At 46.9% G+C, this 27,786-nt stretch overlaps 1 protein-coding gene across 5 annotated transcripts in view; it reads left to right on the top strand.

Moving 5' to 3' along the window:
• CAD (carbamoyl-phosphate synthetase 2, aspartate transcarbamylase, and dihydroorotase) overlaps positions 1-27,786 on the top strand; it is a 617,432-nt gene that overhangs the window by 38,746 nt on the left and 550,900 nt on the right. For all 5 annotated transcript variants that reach the window (XM_069233593.1, XM_069233597.1, XM_069233596.1 and 2 more), the window contains exons 4-10: positions 4,427-4,569; positions 16,581-16,722; positions 21,001-21,172; positions 21,835-22,020; positions 22,582-22,694; positions 23,886-24,034; positions 24,135-24,266. In XM_069233593.1, the coding sequence (XP_069089694.1) occupies positions 4,427-4,569; positions 16,581-16,722; positions 21,001-21,172; positions 21,835-22,020; positions 22,582-22,694; positions 23,886-24,034; positions 24,135-24,266 (1,037 nt within the window). The remainder of the gene's footprint in view (positions 1-4,426; positions 4,570-16,580; positions 16,723-21,000; positions 21,173-21,834; positions 22,021-22,581; positions 22,695-23,885; positions 24,035-24,134; positions 24,267-27,786) is intronic.

Genomic DNA, 27,786 nt, shown 5'->3' with positions numbered 1-27,786 from the left:
CAAAGCATGGGAGGAAATCACTACAGACACTTGGGTTCTAGCAATTATCCAACATGGTTATTGCATAGAATTTCTACAATTCCCTCCAAACATACCACCAAAAGCACAAAATTTGACAACACACCATTCCAATCTCCTGGAGATAGAAGTGCAGGCACTATTGCAAAAGAATGCAATCGAATTAGTGCCAAACACACAAATAAACACAGGAGTTTACTCACTGTACTTTCTGATACCAAAGAAGGACAAAACGCTGAGACCAATCCTAGACCTCAGAGTAGTGAACACTTTCATCAAATCAGACCACTTTCACATGGTCACACTACAAGAAGTATTGCCATTGCTAAAACTACACGACTACATGGCAACTTTAGACCTCAAGGATGCTTATTTCCATATACCAATACACCCATCGCACAGGAAATACCTAAGGTTTGTATTCAAGGGAATGCATTACCAATTCAAGGTACTGCCTTTCGGATTAACAACCGCACCAAGAGTCTTTACCAAATGTCTAGCGGTAGTCGCTGCACACATAAGAAGGCAGCAAATACATGTGTTCCCATATCTAGACGACTGGCTAATCAAGGCCCATTCGTTAATAGAGTGCTCATATCACACAAATCATATCATACAAACCCTCTTCAAACTAGGGTTCACCGTCAATTTCACAAAATCCAAAATTCTGCCGCGCAAGGTACAATAATACCTGGGAGCCATAATAGACACATCAAAAGGAGTAGCCACTCCAAGTCCCCAAAGAATTCAAAATTTCAACACCATCATACAACGCATGTATCCAACACAAAGGATACAAGCAAAGATGGTACTACAACTCCTAGGCATGATGTCTTCATGCATAGCCATTGTCCCAAACGCAAGACTGCACATGAGGCCCTTACAACAGTGCCTAGCATCACAATGGTCACGAGCACAGGGTCACCTTCTAGATCTGGTGTTAATAGACCGCCAAACTTACCTCTCGCTTCTGTGGTGGAACGACATAAATTTAAACAAAGGGCGGCCTTTCCAAGACCCAGTGCCACAATACGTAATAACAACAGATGCTTCCATGACAGGGTGGGGAGCACACCTCGATCAACACAGCATACAAGGACAATGGAACGTACATCAAACAAAACTGCATATAAATCACCTAGAACTTCTAGCAGTTTTTCAAGCACTAAAGGCTTTCCAACCAATAATAGTTCACAAATACATTCTCGTCAAAACAGACAACATGACAACAATGTATTATCTAAACAAGCAAGGGGGGACGCACTCCACGCAGTTAAGCCTGCTAGCACAAAAGATTTGGCGTTGGGCAATTCACAACCAAATTCGCCTAATAGCACAATTTATACCAGGGATCCAAAATCAACTCGCAGACAATCTCTCTCGAGATCACCAACAGGTCCACGAATGGGAAATTCACCCCCAAATTCTGAACACTTATTTCAAACTCTGGGGAACACCTCAGATAGACTTGTTTGCGACAAAGGAGAACGCAAAATGCCAAAACTTCGCATCCAGATACCCACACAAACAGTCCCAAGGCAATGCCCTATGGATGAACTGGTCAGGGATATTTGCTTACGCTTTCCTCCTCTCCCTCTCCTTCCTTACCTGGTAAACAAACTCAGTCAAAACAAACTCAAACTCATATTAATAGCACCAACTTGGGCAAGGCAACCCTGGTACACAACGCTGCTAGACCTATCAGTAGTACCCTGCATCAAATTGCCCAACAGGCCAGATCTGTTGACACAGCACAACCAAAAGATCAGACACCCAGATCCAGCATCGCTAAATCTAGCAATCTGGCTCCTGAAATCCTAGAATTTGGGCACTTACAACTTACCCAAGAATGTATGGAAGTCATAAAACAAGCCAGAAGGCCATCCACCAGGCACTGCTATGCAAGTAAATGGAAAAGGTTTGTTTGCTACTGCCATCATAATCAGATCCAACCTTTACACGCAACTCCAAAGGATGTAGTGGGTTACTTGCTTCACTTACAAAAATCTAACCTAGCCTTCTCTTCCATTAAAATACACCTTGCGGCAATATCTGCATACCTGCAGACTACCTATTCAACTTCCCTATATAGGATACCAGTCATTAAAGCATTCATGGAAGGCCTTAAAAGAATTATACCACCAAGAACACCACCTGTTCCTTCATGGAACTTAAATGTTGTCTTAAGACTCATGGGTCCACCTTTTGAACCCATGCACTCCTGCGAAATACAGTTCCTAACCTGGAAGGTGGCATTTCTCATCGCCATTACTTCCCTAAGAAGAGTAAGCGAGATTCAGGCGTTTACTATACAGGAACCTTTTATACAACTACACAAGAATAAGGTCGTCCTAAGGACCAATCCTAAATTTTTGCCAAAGGTTATTTCACCGTTCCATCTAAATCAAACAGTGGAACTTCCAGTGTTCTTTCCACAGCCAGATACCGTAGCTGAAAGGGCACTACATACATTAGATGTCAAAAGAGCATTGATGTATTACATTGACAGAACAAAGAACATCAGAAAGACTAAACAACTATTTATTGCATTTCAAAAACCTCATGCAGGAAACCCAATATCAAAACAAGGTATAGCCAGATGGATAGTTAAATGCATCCAAATCTGCTACCTTAAAGCTAAACGACAGCTGCCCATTACACCAAGGGCACACTCAACCAGAAAGAAAGGTGCTACCATGGCCTTTCTAGGAAACATCCCAATGCAAGAAATATGTAAGGCAGCCACATGGTCTACGCCTCACACATTCACCAAGCACTACTGTGTAGACGTGTTATCCGCACAACAAGCCACAGTAGGTCAAGCCGTATTAAGAACATTATTTCAGACTACTTCCACTCCTACAGGCTGATCCACCGCTTTTGGGGAGATAACTGCTTACTAGTCTATGCAAAACATGCGTATCTACAGCGACAGATGCCATCGAACTGAAAATGTCACTTACCCAGTGTACATCTGTTCGTGGCATCAGTCGCAGTAGATTCGCATGTGCCCACCCGCCTCCCCGGGAGCCTATAGCAGTTTGGAAGTTACCTTCAACTATTTATATATGTATCATCTCAACCTTAAATAGGTGCATACTTAGTCACTCCATTGCATGGGCACTATTACTACAATTCAACTCCTACCTCACCCTCTGCGGGGAAAAACAATCGAAGATGGAGTCGACGCCCATGCGCAATGGAAACAAAAGGAGGAGTCACTCGTTCCCGTGACTCGAAAGACTTCTTCGAAGAAAAACAACTTGTAACACTCCGGCCCAACACCAGATGGCGAGCTATTGCAAAACATGCGAATCTACTGCGACTGATGCCACGAACAGATGTACACTGGGTAAGTGACATTTTCATTATATAGCGCTTACTACCTCTGACGAGGCATCGAAGTGCTTTTCGGAGAGTAGCACGCTACTCTGGAACCCAAAAATTTGTGGTGGATTAGTATAGGGAAATATGAGTACAGTTTAAGTATTATTATGAGTTAATTTGAGCCGCGGATATGTGAGTTTGTTAGTTGGATTGACTGGAGTAATAGAGGGGTGGAGGAGGGAAGAATCCAGAAGTGTTAATTGGGAGTTTATGGTAATAGGATTTAGGCTTGGGATGGAGGAAGGAAGAGTCTGAGGAAAGGGTTAGGGAGATCATAGTAGCAGGGTGAGATAAATGAAGGAGAATTTATTAGGGTTGTTTGGGAGATCATGGTAGTACAGTGAGTTTTTGGGTGAGTTAGGCGTGGAAGAGGAGGGAAGAGCTTAGGCAGGGTTATTTAGGAGATGAAAGTAGTAGAATGCATTTGGGATGAGTCAGAGTGGGAATGGAAGCTAGATTGAGAGAGACATGACATATGGTGATGGGTAGACAAAGTGTGATATAAAATGAGGGCAGGGATTCATAAGTATCTAGTATAACAACTTATCTAGGAGTTATGTAATGACCTATGAACATGTTAAGTATACATATACTTATTTAAACCATGAGTAAATGTACATTAGTTAAACAGGTTTAAAGAGTATGTGTGTAGTTTGTTGTTATGACATAGTAGCGATACATATTTTCTAAAGAACTATATATAACTAGAATATACACATAATCAGATAAATAATATTTATCAACATAAGCCTATGCAGTCCATAGCTGTTTGAATATGGTGGTTATGAAGGAAAGAGTCAACTCGAGTAGTTTTCTGAAGACAAGATAGTTATTTGTGGCTCTTATAGTTGGGGGTAATTAATTCCGTAGTTTGGCTGCTTGAACGGAGAAGGATGTACCACCTATAGTCTTTTTCTTGTATGGTGGTGTTCTAAGGCGGGGTGCCAATCTTGAGCGGTTATTTTTTTTTCTGATAAAAAGTGGTCCTTTACCACCTGCCTTTTTTCTGTGCCCCATCTAGGAGTCGACACCAGGGCCTTGACAAAGAAGATTCGGGAGAAGGGAACTATGCTGGGGAAGTTGATCTTGGATGGAACAGAGGAGGGCACTGTTCCACTTGAAGATCCCAACACTAGGAATTTGGTGAAAGAGGTTTCATTGAAGGTAAGCCTGCGCTTGGCCCTTTTATCCCGAGTAATGCTTTGCAACAGTACAAGTAGCTGTTTTCAAATGAACTAGTGATTTGGTCCTTTTGGTCAGCTAATGCCTGATAATAGCTGCATGCCTACTCATCTGCTGTTGGTACCCAGGAATCCGCTTCTCCGATTTAAGTGCATTTTAAAATTGCTGCTTTGATGTTGGAAGGGTTTTAATGCTCCATGACATTTAGTGCTCAACTTGAAGTCTTTATGGACTGTACAGGACTGTTCATAATCGTTTAGCTGTTACTTGATGGGGTTACAATACATCAATTCGACCACTGTTACTTCCCTGTCAGCATTCTGACCTACCTTTTACCATTCCTTTGAGACACACCTCCCATCCCCAACATCCTTGACCCCTAAAATTTAAATATCATTTATCTCCAAACCCTTATTTTTACGGCAACGCTACATAGTTGATTGAATTTGTATTAATTTAATAAAACGAAATTAATAAATCCAACCAATGTTAAATATTTATATAAATGTATTAAAATAGAGGACCATCTCTAATTCTGACCCTAAAAAAGTTAAATATTTAATAAACTGAAGGAGCTTAAATAGTTTGAATTGTTAAACCATATTTAAAATTATTTATATTGACCTCAATTTCAATTAAGTAAAATTGAGCATAATCAACTGTAGTATATGTTAGAAGTGTAATCCTATTAATGACATTAAAAGGAAATAGGGACTCTAAAGAAATGGCTCCCTGTTGCAGTTACCCCCCACTTTTTGCCTGATACTGATGCTGACTTGACTGAAGTGTGCTGGGATCCTGCTAACCAGGCCCCAGCACCAGTGTTCTTTCACCTAAAATGTACCGTTGTCTCCACAATTGGCACAACCCTGGCACCCAGGTAAGACCCTTGTAACTGGTACCCCTGGTACCAAGGGCCCTGATGCCAGGGAAGGTCTCTAAGGGCTGCAGCATGTCTTATATCACCCTAGGGACCCCTCACTCAGCCCAGACACACTGCTTGCCAGCTTGTGTGTGCTAGTGGGGATAAAACAACTAAGTCGACATGGCACTCCCCTCAGGGTGCCATGCCAACCTCACACTGCCTATGGCATAGGTAAGTCACCCCTCTAGCAGGCCTTACAGCCCTAAGGCAGGGTGCACTATACCACAGGTGAGGGCATAGGTGCATGAGCACTATGCCCCTACAGTGTCTAAGCAAAACCTTAGACATTGTAAGTGCAGGGTAGCCATAAGAGTATATGGTCTGGGAGACTGTCAAAAACGAACTCCACAGCTTCATAATGGCTACACTGAATACTGGGAAGTTTGTTATCAAACTTCTCAGAATAATAAACCCACACTGATGCCAGTGTTGGATTTAACAGAAAATGCACACAGAGGGCATCTTAGAGATGCCCCCTGTATTTTACCCAATTGTCCAGTGCAGGACTGACTGGTCTGTGCCAGCCTGCTGCTGAGAGACGAGTTTCTGGCCCCATGTGGTGAGAGCCTTTGTGCTCTCTGAGGACAGAAACAAAGCCTGCTCTGGGTGGAGGTGCTTCACACCTCCCCCTGCAGGAACAGTAACACCTAGCAGTGATCCTCAAAGGCTCAGGCTTCGTGTTACAATGCCCCAGGGCACTCCAGCTAGTGGAGATGCCCGCCCACTGGACACAGCCTCACTTTTGGCGGCAAGTCCAGGAGAGATAATGAGAAAAACAAGGAGTCGTCACCCACCAGTCAGGACAGCCCCTAAAGTGTCCTGAGCTGAGGTGACCCCTGCCTTTAGAAATCCTCCATCTTGATTTTGGAGGATTCCCCCAATAGGAATAGGGATGTGCCCCCCGCCCCTCCGGGAGGAGGCACAAAGAGGGTGTAGCCACCCTCAAGGACAGTAGCCATTGGCTACTAACCCCCCAGATCTAAACACACCCCTAAATTCAGTATTTAGGGGCTCCCCAGAACCTAGGAAACTAGATTCCTGCAACCTAAGAAGAGGACTGCTGAACTGAACCTGCAGAGAAGACGGAGACACCAACTGCTTTGGCCCCAGCTCTACCGGCCTGTCTCCCCACTTCTAAAGACACTGCTCCAGCGACGCGTTCCCAGGGGCCAGCAACCTCTGAAGCCTCAGAGGACTACCCTGCTTCTAGAAGGACCAAGAACTCCCGAGGACAGCGGCTCTGTTCCACAAAGACTGCAACTTTGCAACAAAGAAGCAACTTTGGAACAACACACGGTTCCCGCCGGAAGCGTGAGACTTTGCACTCTGCACCCGACGCCCCCGGCTCGACTTGTGGTGAACAAACACCACAGGGAGGACTCCCCGGCGACTACGAGACCGTGAGTAGCCAGAGTTGGCCCCCCCCGAGCCCCCACAGCGACACCTGCAGAGGGAATCCCGAGGCTCCCCCTGACCGCGACTGCCTGCTTCAAAGACCCGACACCTGGTAAAAGCACTGCATCCGCAGCCCCCAGGACCTGAAGGATCCGACCTCCAGTGCAGGAGCGAACCCCAGGTGGCCCTCTCCCTTGCCCAGGTGGTGGCTACCCTGAGGAGCCCCCCCTTGCCTGTCTGCATCGCCGAAGAGACCCCTTGGTCTCCCATTGAAACCTATTGCGAACCCGACGCCTGTTTGCACACTGCACCCGGATGCCCCCGTGCTGCTGAGGGTGTACTTTTTGTGTGGACTTGTGTCCCCCCCCCGGCAGACTGGAACCGGGGCACCCCCTTCTCCATTGAAGCCTATGAGTTTTGGGCACCACTTTGACCTCTGCACCTGACCGGCCCTGAGAACTTTGGGGTTGCTCTAAACCCCCAACGGTGGGCTACCTTGGACCCAAACTTGAACCCCGTAGGCGGTTTACTTACCTGCAAAAACTAACAGACTCTTACTTCCCCCAGGAACTGTTGAAAATTGCACTAAGTGTCTAGTTTTAAAATAGCTATATGTCATTTATGTGAAAACTGTATATGCTATTTTGCTAATTCAAAGTACCTACCTGAAATACCTTTCATTTGAAGTATTACTTGTAAATCTTGAACCCGTGGTTCTTAAAATAAACTAAGAAAATATATTTTTCTGTACAAAAACCTATTGGCCTGGAATTGCCTCTGAGTGTGTGTACAACAAATGCTTAACACAACCCTCTGATATGCCTACTGCTCGACCACACTACCACAAAATAGAGCAGTAGAATTATCTCTTTTTGCCACTATCTCACCTCTAAGGGGAACCCTTGGACTCTGTGCATACTATTCCTCACTTTGAAATAGTGCATACAGGGCCAACTTCCTACAGGGACATTGTAGGGAGCTGGGTTCGACTGAAATGCACTGAGTTCCTGCTATCCAGCCCCCCCAGTGCCAGTGTTCCTTCCCCAAAACAAGACGCCTGTTCACGTGATTCCCCATGTGATCTGGCCCTTCAGTCCCCTATGAGTACCTAGAAAATGGTACTCCTGATCCCTTGGCAATGGGTACTGAAGAGGGCCCCTCAGAGCTGAAGCACAACTTGTGCCACTTTGAAGGACCCATGCAAAAAGAACAGTTGATGGATGGAATGCAGAACAAACCAAACATTCACCCCCCAGTCACAGATCTGGGTTACATCCATCAGTTGTTTTGCTCACCATGCCATTCCAGTTTGGACCCAGCCAGATGCAAATCAGTCTTGCCCCTGATCCCCATGTAAACAGGCCAGCCCAAACTGCCAGGCCAGTGGTGGATTTATTATGGAATGCATACAGAGGGCACCTTGGAGGTATCCCCTGAAAACCTATCAGCTATTACTGTGCTGACTGACAGGTCCTGGCCAGGTCAGCCACCACAGATGCTTTTTGGTCCTCCAAGGTAAGAGCCAGTGCCCTCGAGGACTGAGGCAAAGGCTTGCTCTGGGCAGAGGTGTGACCTCCTCTCCCAGGCAGGATGGACTTCCAGGACGGGGAGCTTAGAAGGCCCTTTCTGCCTTTATGCGACCCAGGTCTCTCCAGATAGTGGAGATGACCAGCCTCCTGCCCTGTCCCCACTTTTGGCAGCAGCACAGGTGGGAAAATTAGTTCAGTTAGGAGAAGTGCCCACTTCATGCCAGTCCCACCCCTAAGGTGGGCGAGTTGAAGCAGACACTACTTTTTAAATTCCTCCATCTTGCTCAGAAGGAATTAGGCCACTTGGGCTAGGGTTATGCCCAGCGGAAGTGGTCATAAGAAGGGTGTAGTCACCCTCAAAGTGGTCAGCCCATTGGCTACCGCACGGCAGTCCCTGCAACACCCCTAAATTGAGTATTTAGGTGGTACCTTTGAATCCTAGAACCCCCCCCCCCCCCCCGGGCTGTCTGCTGATCTGAAAGGATCCTGCACAAGAAGCCAACTTGTCCAGGCTTCATTAAAGACTCAAGCCTTCTGTGGGCACCGTACTTGCCCTACAACAAGAAACTCCAAAGGAAAGACTCTGCGGCTGCTGGAACCCCGGAAACGTGACACTAGAAGTGACTGTACCCAATGTCCACAGCCTGAGGTGAAACAAACCGACGCTGCAAATGTGGGTCCCCAGCTGCCCAGAGACCAGGTCTAGTGTGGTCTCTCCCATCTTAGACTCTCCCGAGACACCTGCAGCCTCTGCACGCACGTCCCCTCTCCCACGGGTTGTGGGGAGAGAAAATCTGACAGCTACAGCAACCAGTGCACCCAGACAGTAGCCGAGGTGGGTCTCCGGTGCTCGCAATATCCCCCCGCTCCTAAGAGCTTGATTCCACTCTGGATCCACCCCTGCTGGACTCCCTCATGACGCTTACAGCCTCAACAAATAGGACCACCTGACTACAAGTGGTCCCAGGTGTGAAAACCCACTGCCTAAAGACACTTCTGCATCTGTTGCCCCAGGGCACAGGAGAAGAGGACCAAAGGTGCACTGACGTTTTAATGCATCTCTGCACTTGGTTGCCCCAGTGCCATCCAGTGTGAACTGTTGGTGTGGTCCTGATCAGTGCCCTGTACTTAAATTAACTCTCTGAGATTGACTTTGTAAGTTGTTGTTAACCCTGTGTTTGCTGAACATTTGTTTTTGTCAATAGAATAACATCGCGAGAACTCTGAAAATTGCACCATGTCGGTTTCTGAAACTGCTAAGTATTTATGCTTAAAAGTATTGTAAAGAAATGGCTCCCTGTTGCAGTTACCCCCCACTTTTTGCCTGATACTGATGCTGACTTGACTGAGAAGTGTGCTGGGACCCTGCTAACCAGGCCCCAGCACCAGTGTTCTTTCACCTAAAATGTACCATTGATTCCACAATTGGCACACCCTGGCCTCCAGATAAGTCCCTTGTAACTGGTACCTCTGGTACCAAGGGCCCTGATGCCAGGGAAGGTCTCTAAGGGCTGCAGCATGTATTATGCCACCCTAGAGACCCCTCACTCAGCACAGACACACTGCTTACCAGCTTGTGTGTGCTAGTGAGAACAAACTGAGTAAGTCGACATGGCACTCCCCTGCAGGGTAGCCATAAGAGTATATGGTCTGGGAGTCTGTCAAACACGAACTCCACAGCACCATAATGGCTACACTGAAAACTGGGAAGTTTGGTATCAAACTTCTCAGCACAATAAATGCACACTGATGCCAGTGTACATTTTATTGTAAAATACACCACAGAGGGCACCTTAGAGGTGCCCCCTGAAACTTAACCGACTATCTGTGTAGGCTGACTGGTTCCAGCAGCCTGCCACACTAGAGACATGTTGCTGGCCCCATGGGGAGAGTGCCTTTGTCACTCTGAGGCCAGTAACAAAGCCTGCACTGGGTGGAGATGCTAACACCTCCCCCAGGCAGGAGCTGTAACACCTGGCGGTGAGCCTCAAAGGCTCACCCCTTTGTCACAGCCCCGCAGGACACTCCAGCTAGTGGAGTTGCCCGCCCCCTACGGCCCCGGCCCCCACTTTTGGCGGCAAGGCCGGAGAAAATAATGAGAATAACAAGGAGGAGTCACTGGCCAGTCAGGACAGCCCCTAAGGTGTCCTGAGCTGAGGTGACTCTAACTTTTAGAAATCCTCCATCTTGCAGATGGAGGATTCCCCCAATAGGATTAGGGATGTGACCCCCTCCCCTTGGGAGGAGGCACAAAGAGGGTGTACCCACCCTCAGGGCTAGTAGCCATTGGCTACTAACCCCCAGACCTAAACACGCCCTTAAATTTAGTATTTAAGGGCTTCCCTGAACCTAGAAATTAGATTCCTGCAACTACAAGAAGAAGGACTGCCGAGCTGAAAGACCCCTGCAGAGGAAGACCAGAAGACACCAACTGCCTTGGCCCCAGACTTACCGGCCTCTCTCCTGCCTTCCAAAGAACCTGCTCCAGCGACGCTCTCCAAGGGACCAGCGACCTCTGAATCCTCTGAGGACTGCCCTGCTTCGAAAAAGACAAGAAACTCCCGAGGACAGCGGCACTGCTCCAAAAGAACTGCAACTTTGTTACAAGGAGCAGATTTAAAGACCCCTGCAATTCCCCGCAAGAAGCGTGAGACTTGCAACACTGCACCCGGCGACCCCGACTCGACTGGTGGAGAACAACCAACTCAGGGAGGACCCTCCGGCGACTCTACGACTGTGAGTAACCAAAGTTGTCCCCCCTGAGCCCCCACAGCGACGCCTGCAGAGGGAATCCCCAGGCTCCCCCTGACCGCGACTGTCTGAACTCCATTTCCCGACGCCTGGAAAAGACCCTGCACCCGCAGCCCCCAGCGCCTAGAGAAACGGAACTTCTGTGCAGGAGTGACCCCCAGGAGGCCCTCTCCCTTGCCTAGGTGGTGGCTACCCCGAGGAGCCCCCCCCTTGCCTGCCTGCACCGCTAAAGAGACCCCTTGGTCTCTCATTGAAACCTGAAGGAAACCCGACGCGTGTTTGCACACTGCACCCGGCCACCCCCGCGCTGCTGAGGGTGTACTTTCTGTGCTACTTTGTGTCCCCCCCGGTGCCCTACAAAACCCCCCTGGTCTGCTCTCCGAAGGCGCGGGTACTTACCTGCTGGCAGGCTGGAACCGGGGCACCCCCTTCTCTCCATTATAGCCTATGTGTTTTGGGCACCTCTTTGACCTTTGCACCTGACCGGCCCTGAGCTGCTGGTGTGATAACTTTGGGGTTGCTCTGAACCCCCAACGGTGGGCTACCTTGGACCAAAAACTGAGAACTGTAAGTGACTTACTTACCTGTGAAAACTAACAATAACTTACCTCCCCCAGGAACTGTGAAAATTGCACTGTGTCCACTTTTAAAACAGCTTATTGTGTTTTATGACAAAAGTATTCATGCTAATGTAATGATTCAAAGTTCCTAGAGTACTTACCTGCAATACCTTTCAAAAGAGTTATTACATGTAAAATTTGAACCTGTGGTTCTTAAAATAAACTAAGAAAATATATTTTTCTATAACAAAACCTATTGGCTGGATTTGTCTCTGAGTGTGTGTACCTCATTTATTGTCTGTGTGTATGTACAACAAATGCTTAACACTACTCCTTGGATAAGCCTACTGCTCGACCACACTACCACAAAATAGAGCATTAGTATTATCTCTTTTTACCACTATTTTACCTCTAAGGGGAACCCTTGGACTCTGTGCATGCTATTCCTTACTTTGAAATAGCACATACAGAGCCAACTTCCTACAAGTATACTTTCCTGATTACAAAGTTCTTGGGTTTAAAATATATATATATAAAAATAATTTATTTTTCCAAATTGGTCTCTGGTTTATTCTTCGAGTGTGTCTCACTTATTGCCTCTGTGAGTACAACAAATGCTTTGCACTACCCGCTGATAAGCTAATTGCTCGCCCACACTACCACAGATACAGCATTAGTCCTATTTACTTTTGCCTTTGCAGTACGAACTGGGGATCCCCCAGACTCTCTGCACAGTGTACTTCATTTTAGTGCAATGCATATAGAGCCAGCTTCCTGCAGACATGGAATCGCAATGTCGCAAGTTTAATAATTTAAATGGAAATAGTACTAAGACTGTTGTTAAAAATGTAATTCCAAAGAGACTAATTGAGTGATGTGAGGTGGTTTTAGACTAGATACAAAGCACACTTAACTGAAGTAAGGGTGCGCCTCCATTGTGGCAGCTTAAGTAAAATTATAAATTGGAGCTGTAAGTAGGAAGTGATTGTGAGAAAGTAAGGGTAAACTGAAGTAATGAACTCCTCCTGAGCTGCTCCAACAAGATACAGCTTAGGCAACATTGAAAGGAATGGTTCTACTTCTTTTCTCACATATTGTCCCCCTTTGCAGACTGCAGAAGGACTTGGTGAAGTATTTAGTTGCATTTAAAAAAGCATTAGCAAATGCAATCACTCTGTTCTTTGTATGCTGGATTAGTTGTTACTTTATTTTATTTAAGCATATGCCATAGACTCCTTTTGATGCAAGTGATATTGGACTTCAATTACTGTAATCTGAACACATCGTTTAAATATATTGCTAACTTAAAAAATTAAAACTAGCTTTGTCAAAATCAGTTGGTGGGGCATTAGCTGTCAGTCTTTTGGCTTCGTCAATGCTTGCCTTTTTTTTATATAAAATTGTAAGCGGCTGGGCACTCTCTAATATTAAGAAAAAAATGGCAAAAAATACTTTAGTCTGACAAAGCACACCTTGCCATAGTCCATACACTGAAGGGTACTACCTTGTGGGAAGATGTGTGTCTTGTGTAAGGGCAGGATGGGGGTCTCTCTAAGTGAAGTTAGCCAAAGAACAAGTGGGCTGACCCATCGCCCCTTGCTGTATGCTGTAGTGGGCAGAAGAAAAATGTAAATCACAACAGACCACAAGATGAAGAGGGCTGGCTGAAAGCACGTATACATGAATATGTTAAAAATTAACTTTTCTAAAATCTAAAGGCCTTGGCTAACGCCAAACCTAAAAAAAAAAAAAGGTTAAAGAATGCAACATAAAATTAAGTATTGTTAAAGTAGTGTATTGGTCCACCATCCCTGTTGCTGATGGGCACTTCTTTTTAGCAGAACATGTGTGTGTGACCAGGCAAAATATGGAGACTAACAGTACAAGAGAGACTGTGTCTGAGGTAGCCTGACACATTACCCACTGCTGTATGCTGTGGTGGATTGAAGGAAAATGTGGATGGCACTTGTAGGAAAGTATCCTCTTTTTCGCATGGTAACCCCCACTTTCTGCCTGCTTGTCAGTGTGTTTTGACTGTGTTCACTGGGATCTTGCTAACCAGGACCCCAGTGACTGTGCGCTCTCCCTCCAAATGTGGTTACTTAGGACTTTGCACAGATCACAGTTAACATACTGGTGCCCTCATATATGTCCCTAGTATATGGAACCTAGGTACCCAGGGCATTGCGGCCTCAGGGGTTCTCCATGGGCTGCAGCATGTATCGTGCCACCCATGGGAGCCCAGGAAAAATGTGTGCAGGCCTGCCATTGCAGCCCACGTGAAAGGGTGCTTGCACCCTCTCACTACAGGTCACTAAGTCACCTCGATGATCGGCCCTCCTAGCCCAGAGGGCATGGTGCTGCAGGTACCTGTGTGAGCAGTGGTGCCCCTACGAACTCCAGCTCCATTGCACTGGACTTCGTAAGTGCGAGGAATCCATTTTACCCAGGTACTGGACACAGGTCGCTCACTACCTGTGTCCAGCTACATAATGGTAACTCCGAACCTGGGCATGTTTGGGATCAAACATGTCTGAAGCATACCACAATTCTGTTGCCTGAATTGGTTGTATGATTCCATACACACTGGGGGCTCCTTAGAGGACCCCCAGCATTGTTCCTACCAGTCTTCTGGGACTTTCCAGGAAGCCTGCGCTTCTGCTAAACCTCAGACAGGTTTCTGCCCTCCTGCTGCTTGACCATCTCAGGCAGAGGAAGGCAGAACAAAGGATTTCCTGTGGGAGAGGGAGGTAACACCCCCTCCCTTGACATGGCTTGGGGGGAGTAGCCTCCCCAAGCCACCAGTTTGCTTTGAAGAGCACATTTTATTGCCCTCCTTACATAAACCGTTTTGCACCAGTCGAGGGACCCCTGCTCTGGCGCGCAAGTGGACAATGGAGACGGGAGTTACCACTCCGCGTTCCATAAACATCCCAGGGAGGATGCCCAGAGCCCATCCAGGTAGCCCCTTGATTCTGCCATCTTAAATCCAAGGTGGGCAGAGGCCCCTGGGAGTATCTCAGTGATCAGGTCAGGTAGGTGACGTCACAGCCCTCTCCTGATAGGTGGTCACCCTGCTAGGTGACCAATCCCCCTTCCTGGGCTATTTAGGGACTCCCTCTTGGGTGGGGTCCTCAGATTCGAAATGCAAGATTCCAGCAGGACTCCTGCATCGTTCACTTCATCTTCTGGCCACTGGGACTGCAACTGGACCGTCCAGCAACCGACAATCTGCAATTTCCAGGCTGTCATCCTCTGAGGGCGACGAGTCTTCAGCCTACACAAAAAGTAAGAAGGGATCTCCCTTGTAGTGGAGTCACTCCCCTGCATCCGCAGGCACCAACTGCAACGATGACCGGCTATGTAGATATTCTCTCCTTCGAAGCTGTGTGGATCCTGCATCACAGGTGGTGGTCTGGACTTGGTACCCTTGGCCCTCTCTACTAGCTGCCCAACTTTGGAGACAGTAAGCCCTTGCCCTTCCTTGCAGAGCTGTTTCCCCTGTGTACCGCGACTCTTGCACCTACCAAGGCTTGTTTGTTCATCCTCTAAGGGATCTTCAGGCTCCGTATAGCCCTGACCCCCAGCACTTCTTCTTGCAATGCACAGTCTCCTGCCTGCTGTGCCAGCGAGGTGGGACACTCCTCCAGGTGTGCTGAGTGGACCTCACTGGGGCTCCTATGCCTGCTGCCACTGGATTGCCTGTGGGGTGGTGCCTCCTCTTCTTGTGACTCTCCCGGGTGCTGAGGTCACCTCTGACTCCCCTCCTTGGGTCGAGTCCCTTGGACCTTACTGGTCCTATTCAGCCTTGCAAAACCTTCTTCTCCGATTCTTGCATTTGCCAAGGGTGGTTGGTGGTTTTTCAGCACCATTGACGGACTGCATTACAACTGCTGACGTGAGACATCACTTGCATCACTTCTGGGACTCCTCTTCAGCTCCTGTGCTGCACTGCTGACCTTCGTCCACCGTTGACCTGGTCCTGCATCCACAGAATGGCGGGTAGTGGCTCCTGCCACATCCGAACACTCCAACTCAAATTAGATTTGGTCCCTTTCCTTTGCAGGTCCTCTTCTGTCAGGATCCACCTTTGGTTTCTTCCAGTCTTTTTCAAAGTCCTCCTGTTGGGTTTAGGGGAAACCAGGCACTTTCCTCTTCTCTCCTGGTCGCTGGGGGGCACCCTGGTACTTACCTTTTGGGGTTTCTAGTTCCTCCAGCTTGCCTCTACTGTGACACCACTTCCTTGGGGGGGTGGGGGGACTGCCTTTCACATTCCACTGTTTTAGCATATGGTTTGGCGCTCCCCTAGGGCCCTCACTATTTGCTATTGCTTTTATCAATGCCTATTGCTTACTATTTACTGACTACTAATGTGTATAAAATAGTGTATTGCCTATACAGTATCCTAGTATTTGTGTTTTTGTAGTAAAGAATCTTTATTTTTGTAACACTGTGGTTCTTTCATGTGTGTAAGTGCTGTGTGACTATTGTTGTATTGCATAAGATTTGTATGTCTCCTAGAAGTCTTTGCAGCTCATCCACAGCTACCTCTAGAGAGCCTGGCCTCTAGACACTGCCTACGCTTCACTAATAGAGGATACCTGGACCTGATATAGGTGATAACACCATAGGTGCTCACCACACACAAGGCCATCTTCCAACAGCACTTTAAAAGATTTCTGGATGAAGAGAGGTGACCCAAACCTCCTGTAGTTATGCTTGTATGTTTTTATTAGTTAGCTAACCAGTTGAACCCATGTCACTAAGCCAGACCTAAAAAAGTGAGTGCTCAATACATACCTGCAGAAATGTGATCTTTTCTGTTGTTTGTAGGAACCACAAGTTTACAACCCTGGAGGCTCCTTGAAGATTGCGGCTCTAGACTGTGGGCTCAAGTACAACCAGATCCGCTGTCTGTGCCAGAGAGGAGCAGCTGTGACCGTGGTTCCCTGGAACCATCCCCTGGATTCCAAAGGTCAGTACCAGCCTTTGCCGCTTCCTACCATATATCATAGACCCTGTACTAAGGTGATAGGACAGTATCAACTTCCTGATTATCTGTGCCCCTCCAATTCTTTGAGCCACTCAATAGCAGCAGTGCTCCCTCCCAAGTTACTCCAAGGGTAGTAACCCGGATTTGTGAAATCGTTCCAAGGATGTGCAGTAATTGCTGCATTGATTCATCAGTTTTGCCCCATGAACCCTTTTCTGGATTCACATGCATTGCATATCTTTTGCCAGGTAGTGATTGGGTCCAGAATCTGTTTCTCCCTAGATGTCATTAACCGACTTTTCGTGTAAGTCCATCCCCTGGGTGATGTCAGGCTTGCGCGCTGGAAGTTCCTGTGCATGGTCGCCATCTTCAGATTCTTTTTTCTGCTGTTGGGTCGAGAAGAAGACTGAGGAGTTCACAAGAATATAAGGAGACGACTGGAAAAACAAGCATTTACAATGCAACGGGTCTCGCGTTTGCTCATGTTAGAGCTGATCGCGTTGTAAACTCTTAACTCGACTTTTCACCTATCGGGCAAAAGTGCATTTATGTACATAACCCGAAAAAGTGAAATCAAGTATGCAAAGCGCTCAACTTCTGCCAAGCGAGATCGTGCTCGTAAATTAGAGAAAAAAAAAGTCCACGAGCCCGATGGAAAACAGCGAGCTTCGCATGTTTTCTGTACTTGGTTGCTGCGCTCGAGGAGGGCTAGCCACCGGAAAAGGCATGACATATGCGTGCCTTCGACTAATGAAAGCAAGCAGATTTTATTAGGGAAGCCCCAGAACCAATAAAAAACACTGACTTGAAGTTGACAGGGCTCCGAGCCCTTTTCTAAATACAAAAGAGTTTCGCTGCGATACGCATGCGCAAGCGCATGCAACGCAGGCTCGACCCTAGAAAGGAGTTACCTCTGGAAATACCAAAGGCCACGAAAGACCGACCAGCAAGGGAGGGCCTCCTCAACCCCAATGGAGGAGGAAAGGTCTCTCCTCTGAACCCCTTGGACAGGAGAATGCAGAGGAGGGAGGCAACAAGGGGACATAGAGAACATCCCTCTTAATTTCCTGCTCAACTTCCACCACAGGTTTGCACTGAGATCGCCACGAAATCTGCAGATTGTGCCTCCTGAAAAATCACTGTAGAAGAATGTGAGGCTTGTGCTGAACTTGTCCTGAAGAAGCTGAAAGCGAGACTTAAGCAGTATCCGGCACACAATGTCATAGCAGACACTCAGAGGACACAGGAGGTCCCTGAAGTACCTCCCCTTTCCAGCGAGGAAGAAGAGGATAACTTTGAGTAAGCCGAGCCAACAGGGGGGAGAAGTCAGATGGTGAAGAAACGATCAGTGACGTAGAAAAGCTGGAGGACGCGAGGAGGGCGGTAAGAGATGCAGAAAAACACCTGCAAAAGGTCACAGACACTGGAAGGTGAGGACTCTTTCCTCAAAGGCTTCCTCAGTGCCGCTGTTGGACACCCAATGGGCGAAGGGCAGTATAAGCAAAAAGAGCTGCAGTGGTCCTGACCAGATGACCTCAAGTAGGGCAGGGGAAGCCTTCTAACCAAGCTTCAGCGCCGGTAGGTGCCGGGGAGGGTAGCGAGGGGGTGAAGGAGAAAGATCTGAAGGCGAAGGGGCTGCCGATGTTGAAAAGGAATGAGTCCTCGATGGTCGAAGCAGATCAACTGTTAGAGCAAAAGCAATGCTGGCTCAAAGCGAAAACGGCAGCACTCCTTCAAGGGACAGAAAGGAAGAACCATTTTGACTCCTTGAAAGATATTTAGGCATCCTGAACGCTAGAGCTATATGAAGAGAAGCAGAAGGAGTTTGTTGATTGTGACGAAGAGGAATTAACCACACACAGGGGTTGGGGTCAACACGACATGTAGAAGGATCTTACTCCGAATACTCCTGAGAAGGGCGTCTACTGCCCCTCGAGGCCCTCACCACCGGACAACTTGTGCATATACAGTGGACTCAAGATGGCAGCGGACACCTATAGGTTTAACTGGAGGAAGAGAAGGATTCATATTTCTTCCTAGAAACACTCATGCCATCACAAAAGGCTAACCTGTGCCTGACTGTTACAGAGCATCCTCAACCAAGGTAAGGAGGCCCTTCAGGAACCATCCACAGCTCTAACCCCCTGAGCAGAGAAGAAATATAAACATTTCACACAAGGACCTCAATACATTAAGGGAAGTGTGCTGTGGACTCTTTAATCGTGGCAGCAGCCAGGGAAAGGAGCAATACTCTGACGTCAACCAGGCCACCACTAGAGAAGGAGAGCAAAAGGATGCACCCTGGGGGGCAGGAAGATGTAAAGATGGCTACACAGTGGAAAAATTGCCAACTCTAATGCGCTCCAACAGCTGCGGCCACCAGCAGTGGAATGAAATGGAAGGTCTCATGCAGCACCTTCCAGAGAGCCAAGGCCTCCACCCAGGAGGGCCGGAACATCGTAAAGGCAGACGTGCACGGGTACCACCCTCAGAAGGCACAACTGGCTAAAGGGTCTCAGGATACAAAACAGAGGCACCGGCACTCAAGATGCCTTTCACAAGAGAAGCCCTCTTCGAACTGGATGTGGACGGGGCACTAAGACTGGCTGCAAAGGCAGTGGGTGCTTTGCAGTTTAGGGGTTTCTAAACATGAACCACACATGAACGTCCGGGAGCATGACTGACATCACACAGAGGATGGACTTGCCACCGAATTATGGTCGACGACACCCAAGAAACAAAACAAAAAAAAAAAAGCTGCAAAACTATTGGAATTTGTAACTATTTCGTTTCTAGTGCTTTAATTTATTTAGGCATCTTGTATAGTGCCAACATGCTGCTTTTCACTTGCTCTGGAGTTCTTTGAGACTGATGCGTATATCAATAGAACAGAAAAATTAGATTTATAAAACATTTATGTTTCTAGCCAATTCAGTGTTTCCAGTTGTCACTGGCTCTTCCAGGAGCACAAGACAGTTTTGAGCTGTTTGGAGCAATAGTTTTCAATATTTCACACTTCCGTTTTGTTTCGCTCTGACCAAATGATGAGTACATATGAGTGGCACATCTTTGTAATAGAAGAGGAATCATTGTTTTAGTAATAGAAGTTGACGATGTTCCTAAACAATGCAGCATTGTGAAGGTGGTGATTCTGCTGCCAATGTTTGTCTAGGTGAGCTGCTGAAGTTTTTCTTGCGGAATAGGTTTGAAGTTTATAAATACCTTAAGTAAATGTGCACCTGCAAAGACGCATACCCAGTTCCACCAAGAGACCAGAGGGAGAGGCCTTTGAGTGTTTTGGGTGATGATGATAAAAGTGAGTGGTTCTGGGAAAGAAGGATCACCTATGTGCTTCAGCTGAGTTTGTAACAACATGGAGTGCTGGGTAAAGTGATTAAAAAATCCTGTGTTTCTGGAGGTGTCATGTGTTTGTAACTGGCTAACATTTGTAATGTACACACTGCTTACAGGGGTCTCTGGACTCTGGTCTAACAATGCAAGTTACATTAAAAATATATATATATTTTCCTTTTCTTACTAAGAGGCAGCTCTTGTGGTTGGAGAGAAGCTGCTTTCAGAGGAAGGACTGAACGGGGCTAACTATCCCGAGCTCATATTTTCTACCATTAGGAAACTGTCTCAGTGGATGTATCTTGAAGGAGTTGAGGTTTCAGTTTGCTGGAAGGAAAGCATGTGGGCTGGTCATGGTTTGCACAGTACACGTAAGGAATGATTCTCTAGAACTGCTTATCTTGCAGGAAGAGTTGCTATGGCTCAGTGAGCAGAAGTGTATACTGGAGAGTCTAGAATGGCCTAGTAATATCTCTGCTGCTTATCCTTCGTATATAAACGCTAGATCAGGCCTAGGCTCTGATCTGGCTAGTTTGTAGGTGACTATAACGTATTCAGATTAGTTGAAGCTACAGCTAAATAAGCTTGTCTAAGTAAATAAAGTTGGGTAATGGCGTGGAAGAAATAGCGCCTCTTATGGACATGGTTACTTGGTAAGAAACATTTTACAAGCAGGAGGTAAGATCTAGTTTGTATTGCAGACTTCAGAACCAGGCGACTCAGGACCCTGGCCAGTTCAGACATTCAGTTCCCATCTGTCTAATATTGTAGCATCTAGAGACTTTCCAGTTGGCTCTGTTCTCTGTACAAGAAATACAATTGCAGTGGGTTTAGTTGGCTAAAAGTTAATCCCAGTTGTTTTACTCAGCTGAAATGTAACCCCCTCTCTGTATTCCATATTTGTTTTAGATTTTGATGGTTTGTTTATTAGCAATGGGCCAGGGGACCCGGTCTTCTGCCAAGAAGCAGTGGACAACATCCGGCGAATTGTCTCTGAAGAGCAGCCCAAGCCAGTGTTCGGTATCTGCCTGGGACACCAGATCCTCTCACTGGTCATTGGGGCCAAGACCTATAAACTTAAGTGAGTGGAGAGGAGAAGCACATCTCTGGTACCTCCAAACATACTTTTTATTTTCTGTGGTACACTAGCCATGTCTCCTCAGATTGCTTTGATCTGGATGTTCTTTTTTTAACTTTATACCTGTATTACTTTGTTGCTGAGAGAGTTCCATCCTCTGCTTCATTCTTTTGAACCAACATTTCCCCTTGCTCCTGCTTTGGACCCTCCTCTCCCCTTGTTGCTGTACAATGTGCACTCGGTCTACCTATCACTTTGGGTAATGGCCTCTTGCCCGTTTTTGCTGGTGTGTTCTCTTTGCCCCTGTAGCCCGGGCTCTCGCTCTACCTTGCCCATGTTGCTGTGATGTGGGAGCTCTCACCTCTTTCTGTACGACTTTCTAGGCACGTCCGTTCTCTTTGCCACTGGGCCTTAAGGACATTTCCGCTTCCTTCTTAATGGCAGGGACAGCTTCATTTCCTCTCCCTCATTTGGTTCCCTTACTTCCTCTTGTTTGCTTCCTGTGTTCCATCCTGACCTTCCGAACCTGCATTTTGAGCACACCGCTCTTTAATAACCCATGGTCACGCAAGCAGGTGTTGACCACGTTGCTTCTGTTCGTTCTATTCTGCTCGTGCTGCTTCTGTTCTTCACCAGTGCTTTTTAAATGTGAAATGTCTTTTCAGGTACGGGAATCGTGGCCACAACCAGCCGTGCATTCATGAGGATACGCAGCGCTGCTTCATCACTTCTCAGAACCATGGCTTTGCTGTGGACCCAACCACTCTTCCCAAGGGCTGGTCTGCGCTCTTCACCAACGCCAACGACCGCTCTAACGAGGGTGTCGTTCATGAGACCAAACCATTCTTCAGGTGAAGAGATAGCTCTAGCAGAACCCATGGTCCTATACCATAGGCCTCACTGAAGTCTTCAAACGTAGACCATTTGGAAGAGGAGGGGGAGGGTGTGGTCTGGTTTGATGTGATCCCCTGCAGTAGGGTGAGTTTGTGTGTGATCTGAAGAACTGGTGACGCGAGTAAACCTGCCTGCAGCTTCACATCTATGTTCTGTTCAGACGCACCCTCCATTTCATGGCCGCGTTTCATTTTTTAATCTGTGGTGCACTGTTCTACTTCATACAGAAATCTCAATGCAGACACGTCCAGTAGCAACTCCCACAGTGAAGTCTTTTTTGTTGTATTTTATTATTCTTTCTGTTTTTTTTTTTTTGGGGGGGTCTCTTTTCTGTCCAATCACTAGAAGGCATACATTTTTATTTTCAAAAAGTGAATCTGTGACCACTTTCAACTCTAATTCTGTTGTTACAGGACACAGCTGCTAGATGACACAAATATAAAAAAAATACGTGCATCAACGAATATAGCTCATAACAAGTAATATTTCCTGATGTATGTATTTTTTTTCTTTTACAGTGTCCAGTTCCATCCGGAACACAGAGCTGGGCCCATGGACCTGGTTGGCCTCTTTGATGTGTTCTTGGACACAGTCCGTGATCTGAAAAATGGGAGCCCGTGTGGGAAGACAGGCAAGCTACTATTTCCAGTACCCTGTGCACTTCTGCACTCTTCATCCCCAGAAGTAGTTCTTTGGCACAGCACCTTTCGTAGATTAAGCGTTTTTTCTTTCTGCCTTCTGCTAGAAAGGCAAGCATTGATTTCTCTTTTATGTGCATCTGATGTTTTGAGAAGTTTGAAGAAAATGTTGAGCTATTATTGATAATAGCCAAACACCACTGTGTATCAAAAAGGGTGTTGAGTGAAATATAACAATATTGCAATAGGTTTTAGTTTGTAACTGTTCAGAGCTCACACAGGTGATGTTAGAAGGCTGTTTATCCGTGCTCTGTTATGAGGTAGTATATTTGTGGTATTTCCAAATGCTCGTGGACCAGCATAAAGTCAGCGAGTGATTAATGGATTGTGATGTAGTGAAAAGTTGTTCCAGCGCAGTGGATTGGAGTAATAAGAGCATTGCGGGATTGATTTTTGAGGTGATTTGCTGTTTCTGTACTTGGTTCAAGGTGGAGAGTTAGATGTTCCTGTGCAAGTTATGGAAGGCCAAGTTCAGAAAGTGGATTGGAGCCCTGCAACTTTTAATGGGGACTGTTATAGATGTGACTCTCTGAAATATTTGCATGCAGGTTATATGGCACTGTCTAAGTAAACTGTTCTGTTTTTGTTCAGCTAAGATGTTCTGTAGCAGCACTTTAGTATTTCTTTTAGAATTGTGCTGTGAAAATGAAAATCTGAAGAAGGGAAAGTGGTGATTCCTTCCTTCTATTTTTCTCTTGCTCACTTTTAGGTCGAGTGCACAAGAGCTGTGACCTGTTGTAATCTATATGTGGGCTTTTAAGCACACCCATCACTATCACTCGTTTGTGGGCTTGCCTTTTAAAAATCCTTACTTATCATTGGTAAATGCTTTAAGTTCCTCCCTCGGGAGGTTTTGTTAGTGCCCTGTACACGGATAATAGCACGATTGCCGATACGTTTGACTGCGGGCAAACTTCTTTTTCCTTTCGTGCCTCCTCTTCGCGCTCACACTCATGGCGGCCGTGGCGCCTTATATCTGCTCGCTTGGGTCAACTGTTACTTTTAATTTTCAATTTATGTGGCAAGAAAAGTCCAGTTAGGGATTTACAACGCTAATATATGTAACTCGAGCAAATGCGAGACCCATTGCAAATGCCTGTTAAATAATTGTGTTCTCTCCGTAGTGAAGAAAAGGTTGCGGGAGATGCTGACATATGAAAATTCACCGGATGTGGGGGTCCTGGCTGATTCTCGGCCCACCAAAGTTCTAATCCTTGGCTCTGGAGGGCTCTCCATTGGGCAGGCCGGGGAGTTCGACTACTCTGGCTCCCAGGTCAGATTGCTCAACCCTTGCTTGCCTTTTCATCATACGAACTCCCCTCACTCCTGTGTTAATAATGCTCATTTGCTTGTAATTTTTCTTTTGGTTAAAGGCAATCAAAGCTTTAAAAGAAGAGAAAATCCAGACAGTTCTGATAAATCCCAACATTGCCACAGTACAGACGTCCAAGGGCCTGGCCGACAAGGTGTACTTTCTCCCCCTCACAGCAGATTATGTCACTGAGGTGAGTAGCTCTTAACATGAAGGAAGCAAGCGGAGACTGCATCTTGGTGTCACTACAGCTCTGTAGGAACTTGCCTTCCTGCATCATTGATTGGATGTATGTGGGTTCTGCAGAGAGGCCTGGTCAGTGCACGTTTCAAAGAATCCCAGTGACATTCTCCGCGGTCGCGCCTCTAGAACACATATCATCGGTGGTTTATATTTGGAGGGGGCCAGGATTTCTGTACGTAGCCTTGGCTTATTGTGTGACCAAGTGAAAAAGAAAAATAGGATTCAGGTAGAATTAAAATATAATGGAAACCAGATCTCGGCCTAGATGCTCTTCCCACGGCGGTGGCAGATTATGCAAATCTCACAGAGAATCCTGTTGCCAGAGTTTTTATTTGAACTTCAAACGTGATACCAGTAAGGCTGCTTCTAAATTGCAGACACTTGAACCTCTGCACGGTCCTAGTACTTTTTAATCATCACTGTAGGAAGTTGGCTCTGTATGTGCTATTTCAAAGTAAGGAATAGCATGCACAGAGTCCAAGGGTTCCCCTTAGAGGTAAGATAGTGGCAAAAAGAGATAATACTAATGCTCTATTTTGTGGTAGTGTGGTCGAGCAGTAGACTTATCAAAGGAGTAGTGTTAAGCATTTGTTGTACATACACACAGGCAATAAATGAGGAACACACACTCAGAGACAATTCCAAGCCAATAGGTTTTTGTATAGAAAAAATATATTTTCTTAGTTTATTTTAGGAACCACAGGTTCAAATTCTACATGTAATATCTCATTTGAAAGGTATTGCAGGTAAGTACTTTAGGAACTTTGAATAATCACAATAGCATATATACTTTTTACATAAAACACATATAGCTATTTTAAAAGTGGACACTGCAATTTTCACAGTTCCTGGGGGAGGTAAGTTAATGTTAGTTCTTGCAGGTAAGTAAACCACCTACGGGGTTCAAATTGGGGTCCAAGGTAGCCCACCGTTGGGGGTTCAGAGCAACCCCAAAGTTACCACACCAGCAGCTCAGGGCCGGTCAGGTGCAGAGTTCAAAGTGGTGCCCAAAACACATAGGCTTCAATGGAGAAGGGGGTGCCCCGGATCCAGTCTGCCAGCAGGTAAGTACCCGCGTCTTCGGAGGGCAGACCAGGGTTTTTTTTTAGGGCACCGGGGGGGACACAAGTCAGCTCAGAAAGTACACCCTCAGCAGCACGGGGGCGGCCGGGTGCAGTGTGCAAACACGCGTCTGGTTTTCAATAGGTTTCAATGGGAGACCAAGGGGTCTCTTCAGCGATGCAGGCAAGGGGGGGGCTCCTAGGGGTAGCCACCACCTGGGCAAGGGAGAGGGCCTCCTGGGGGTCACTCCTGCACTGGAGTTCCGATCCTTCAGGTCCTGGGGGCTGCGGGTGCAGGGTCTTTTCCAGGCGTCGGGATTTTGGATTCAGACAGTCGCGGTCAGGGGGAGCCTCGGGATTCCCTCTGCAAGCGTCGCTGTGGGGGCTCAGGGGGGACAACTTTGGTTACTCACTGTCTTGGAGTCGCCGGGGGGTCCCTTGGTACCATCAGGGCCCTTGGTACCAGGGGTACCAGTTACAAGGGACTTACCTGGATGCCAGGGTGTGCCAATTGTGTAAACAAAAGTACAGGTTAGGGAAAGAACACTGGTGCTGGGGCCTGGTTAGCAGGCCTCAGCACACTTTCAAATCATAACTTAGCATCAGCAAAGGCAAAAAGTCAGGGGGTAACCATGCCAAGGAGGCATTTCCTTACACCATGTTTGCCATAAAGTGGATTCATAATTGTTTGCGCAATACACTTATTTCAATGTGGAGTTTTTGAAAGTCTTCAAGGCGCCACTAGATGCTTCTTCATTTAAATGCATTATCTTTATTTGGAGTGTTGTAAAAGTGCTATAGTTCCCCTTTTGATTACTTCAGATTATTGGCTGTTAGCGACAGTTTCATTGCTGGAGGAGGATTGAACATGGTGACATGGCCCATGTGCCATTTCTCTTTGAATTGGAAGCCAGACTTAAAAGTTCATTTCTGAGGAGCTTCATGATCTTCAAGTGAGTTAAGTTTAGCTCATGGGTTGGGGTTGATGGGTGTTCTGGATACTTGGTCCTACCAGAACGAGTGGCAGAGTTTTCCTTGGAAGAGAGGTTTACATCTTAACATACTTTGCCACTATGTTGGCTTGGGGAGCAAGGTAAGGTCAATGTTTAGACAAAATTGCAGATTTGTTTCTTCTTATGAGGTGAGCATTCCCTGGTTCTTAGTGATGCTTTGTTTGGACAGCGCTCCTTTTATCCAGTGCAAGCTGGTCTAGGAAAGATACAATTGTAAGAGTTGGTGCATCTGTAACTAGACGTTGACTGAGCATGTTTAACCAATGGCTATTGGTGCTGCTGACATGATTAAATCTAACATGCTGAATAGAACATCCCACCACAGTTTACACTAACATGGCTAAGTGTGTAGACTTCGGAAGAGGAGATAAAATATTATGTTCGATGGCATCTGTCGCTGTAGATACACATGTTCTGCATAGCTCGCCATCTGGTGTTGGGTCGGAGTGTTACAAGTTGTTTTTCTTCGAAGAAGTCTTTCGAGTCACGGGACCGAGTGACTCCTCCTTCTGTCTCCATTGCGCATGGGCGTCGACTCCATCTTCGATTGTTTTCTTTCCGCCATCGGGTTCGGACGTGTTCCTGTCGCTCCGAGTTTCGGAACGGAAAGTTAGTAAATATCGGAAGATTTTCGTCGGTATTGTTGCGTTCGGGATCGGCGTAGTTAGATTCAACACCGCATCGAAGATCGACGCGCTCCGGTGCCCTTCGGGGTAGTTTTCGATCCCCCGTCGGGGCCTGGTCGGCCCGAGCGCGTGTCGAACAACGCCGATGGAACGGACCCCGTTCCGTTTTTGTCCCAAATGTCACAACAAATACCCGTATACAGACCAACATTTGGTCTGTAACCTGTGCCTGTCACCTGAGCACAGTGAAGAGACTTGCGAGGCCTGTCGCGCGTTCCGGTCCCGAAAGACACTCCGTGACTGTCGAGCCAGGAGACTTCAGATGGCGTCCACGCCGACAGCGCACCGAGAGTTCGAGGAACAAGAGGAAGAAGAAACCTTTTCGATCCACGAATCGGACTCCGAGGAATTAGACGATCAAAGAACCGTGAGTAAGACGTCGAAAACAACACATAAGAAAAGTGACAAGGCCCAGGGGACGCCACTGCCACCAGGCCATGGCTCTACCCATAAATTCGGTGACCGACCATCGGCACCGAAAAAGGCCCAAACAGTGCCGAGATCGTCCGACTCCAGTCGAGACACCGGCACGCAGCCTTCTCGGGATCGAGAAAGTGCTGGAGAGAAGCAACAACACCGAGATAGCGGTGTAGAAACGGCTCGACGCCGAGACAGCGGCACCGACAAAGATCGACGCCGAGAGGTTTCAACTCCAAAAAAGAAAAAAGCCACCTCGGAGCCGAAAAAAGATACAGGCAGGGTTTCGGTGC

The sequence above is a fragment of the Pleurodeles waltl genome, chromosome 5 (assembly GCF_031143425.1).
Source record: "Pleurodeles waltl isolate 20211129_DDA chromosome 5, aPleWal1.hap1.20221129, whole genome shotgun sequence".
Lineage (NCBI taxonomy): Eukaryota > Metazoa > Chordata > Amphibia > Caudata > Salamandridae > Pleurodeles > Pleurodeles waltl.
The sequence above is the reverse complement of the archived record's forward strand: the minus strand, read 5'-3'. Positions and strand labels throughout refer to the sequence as shown.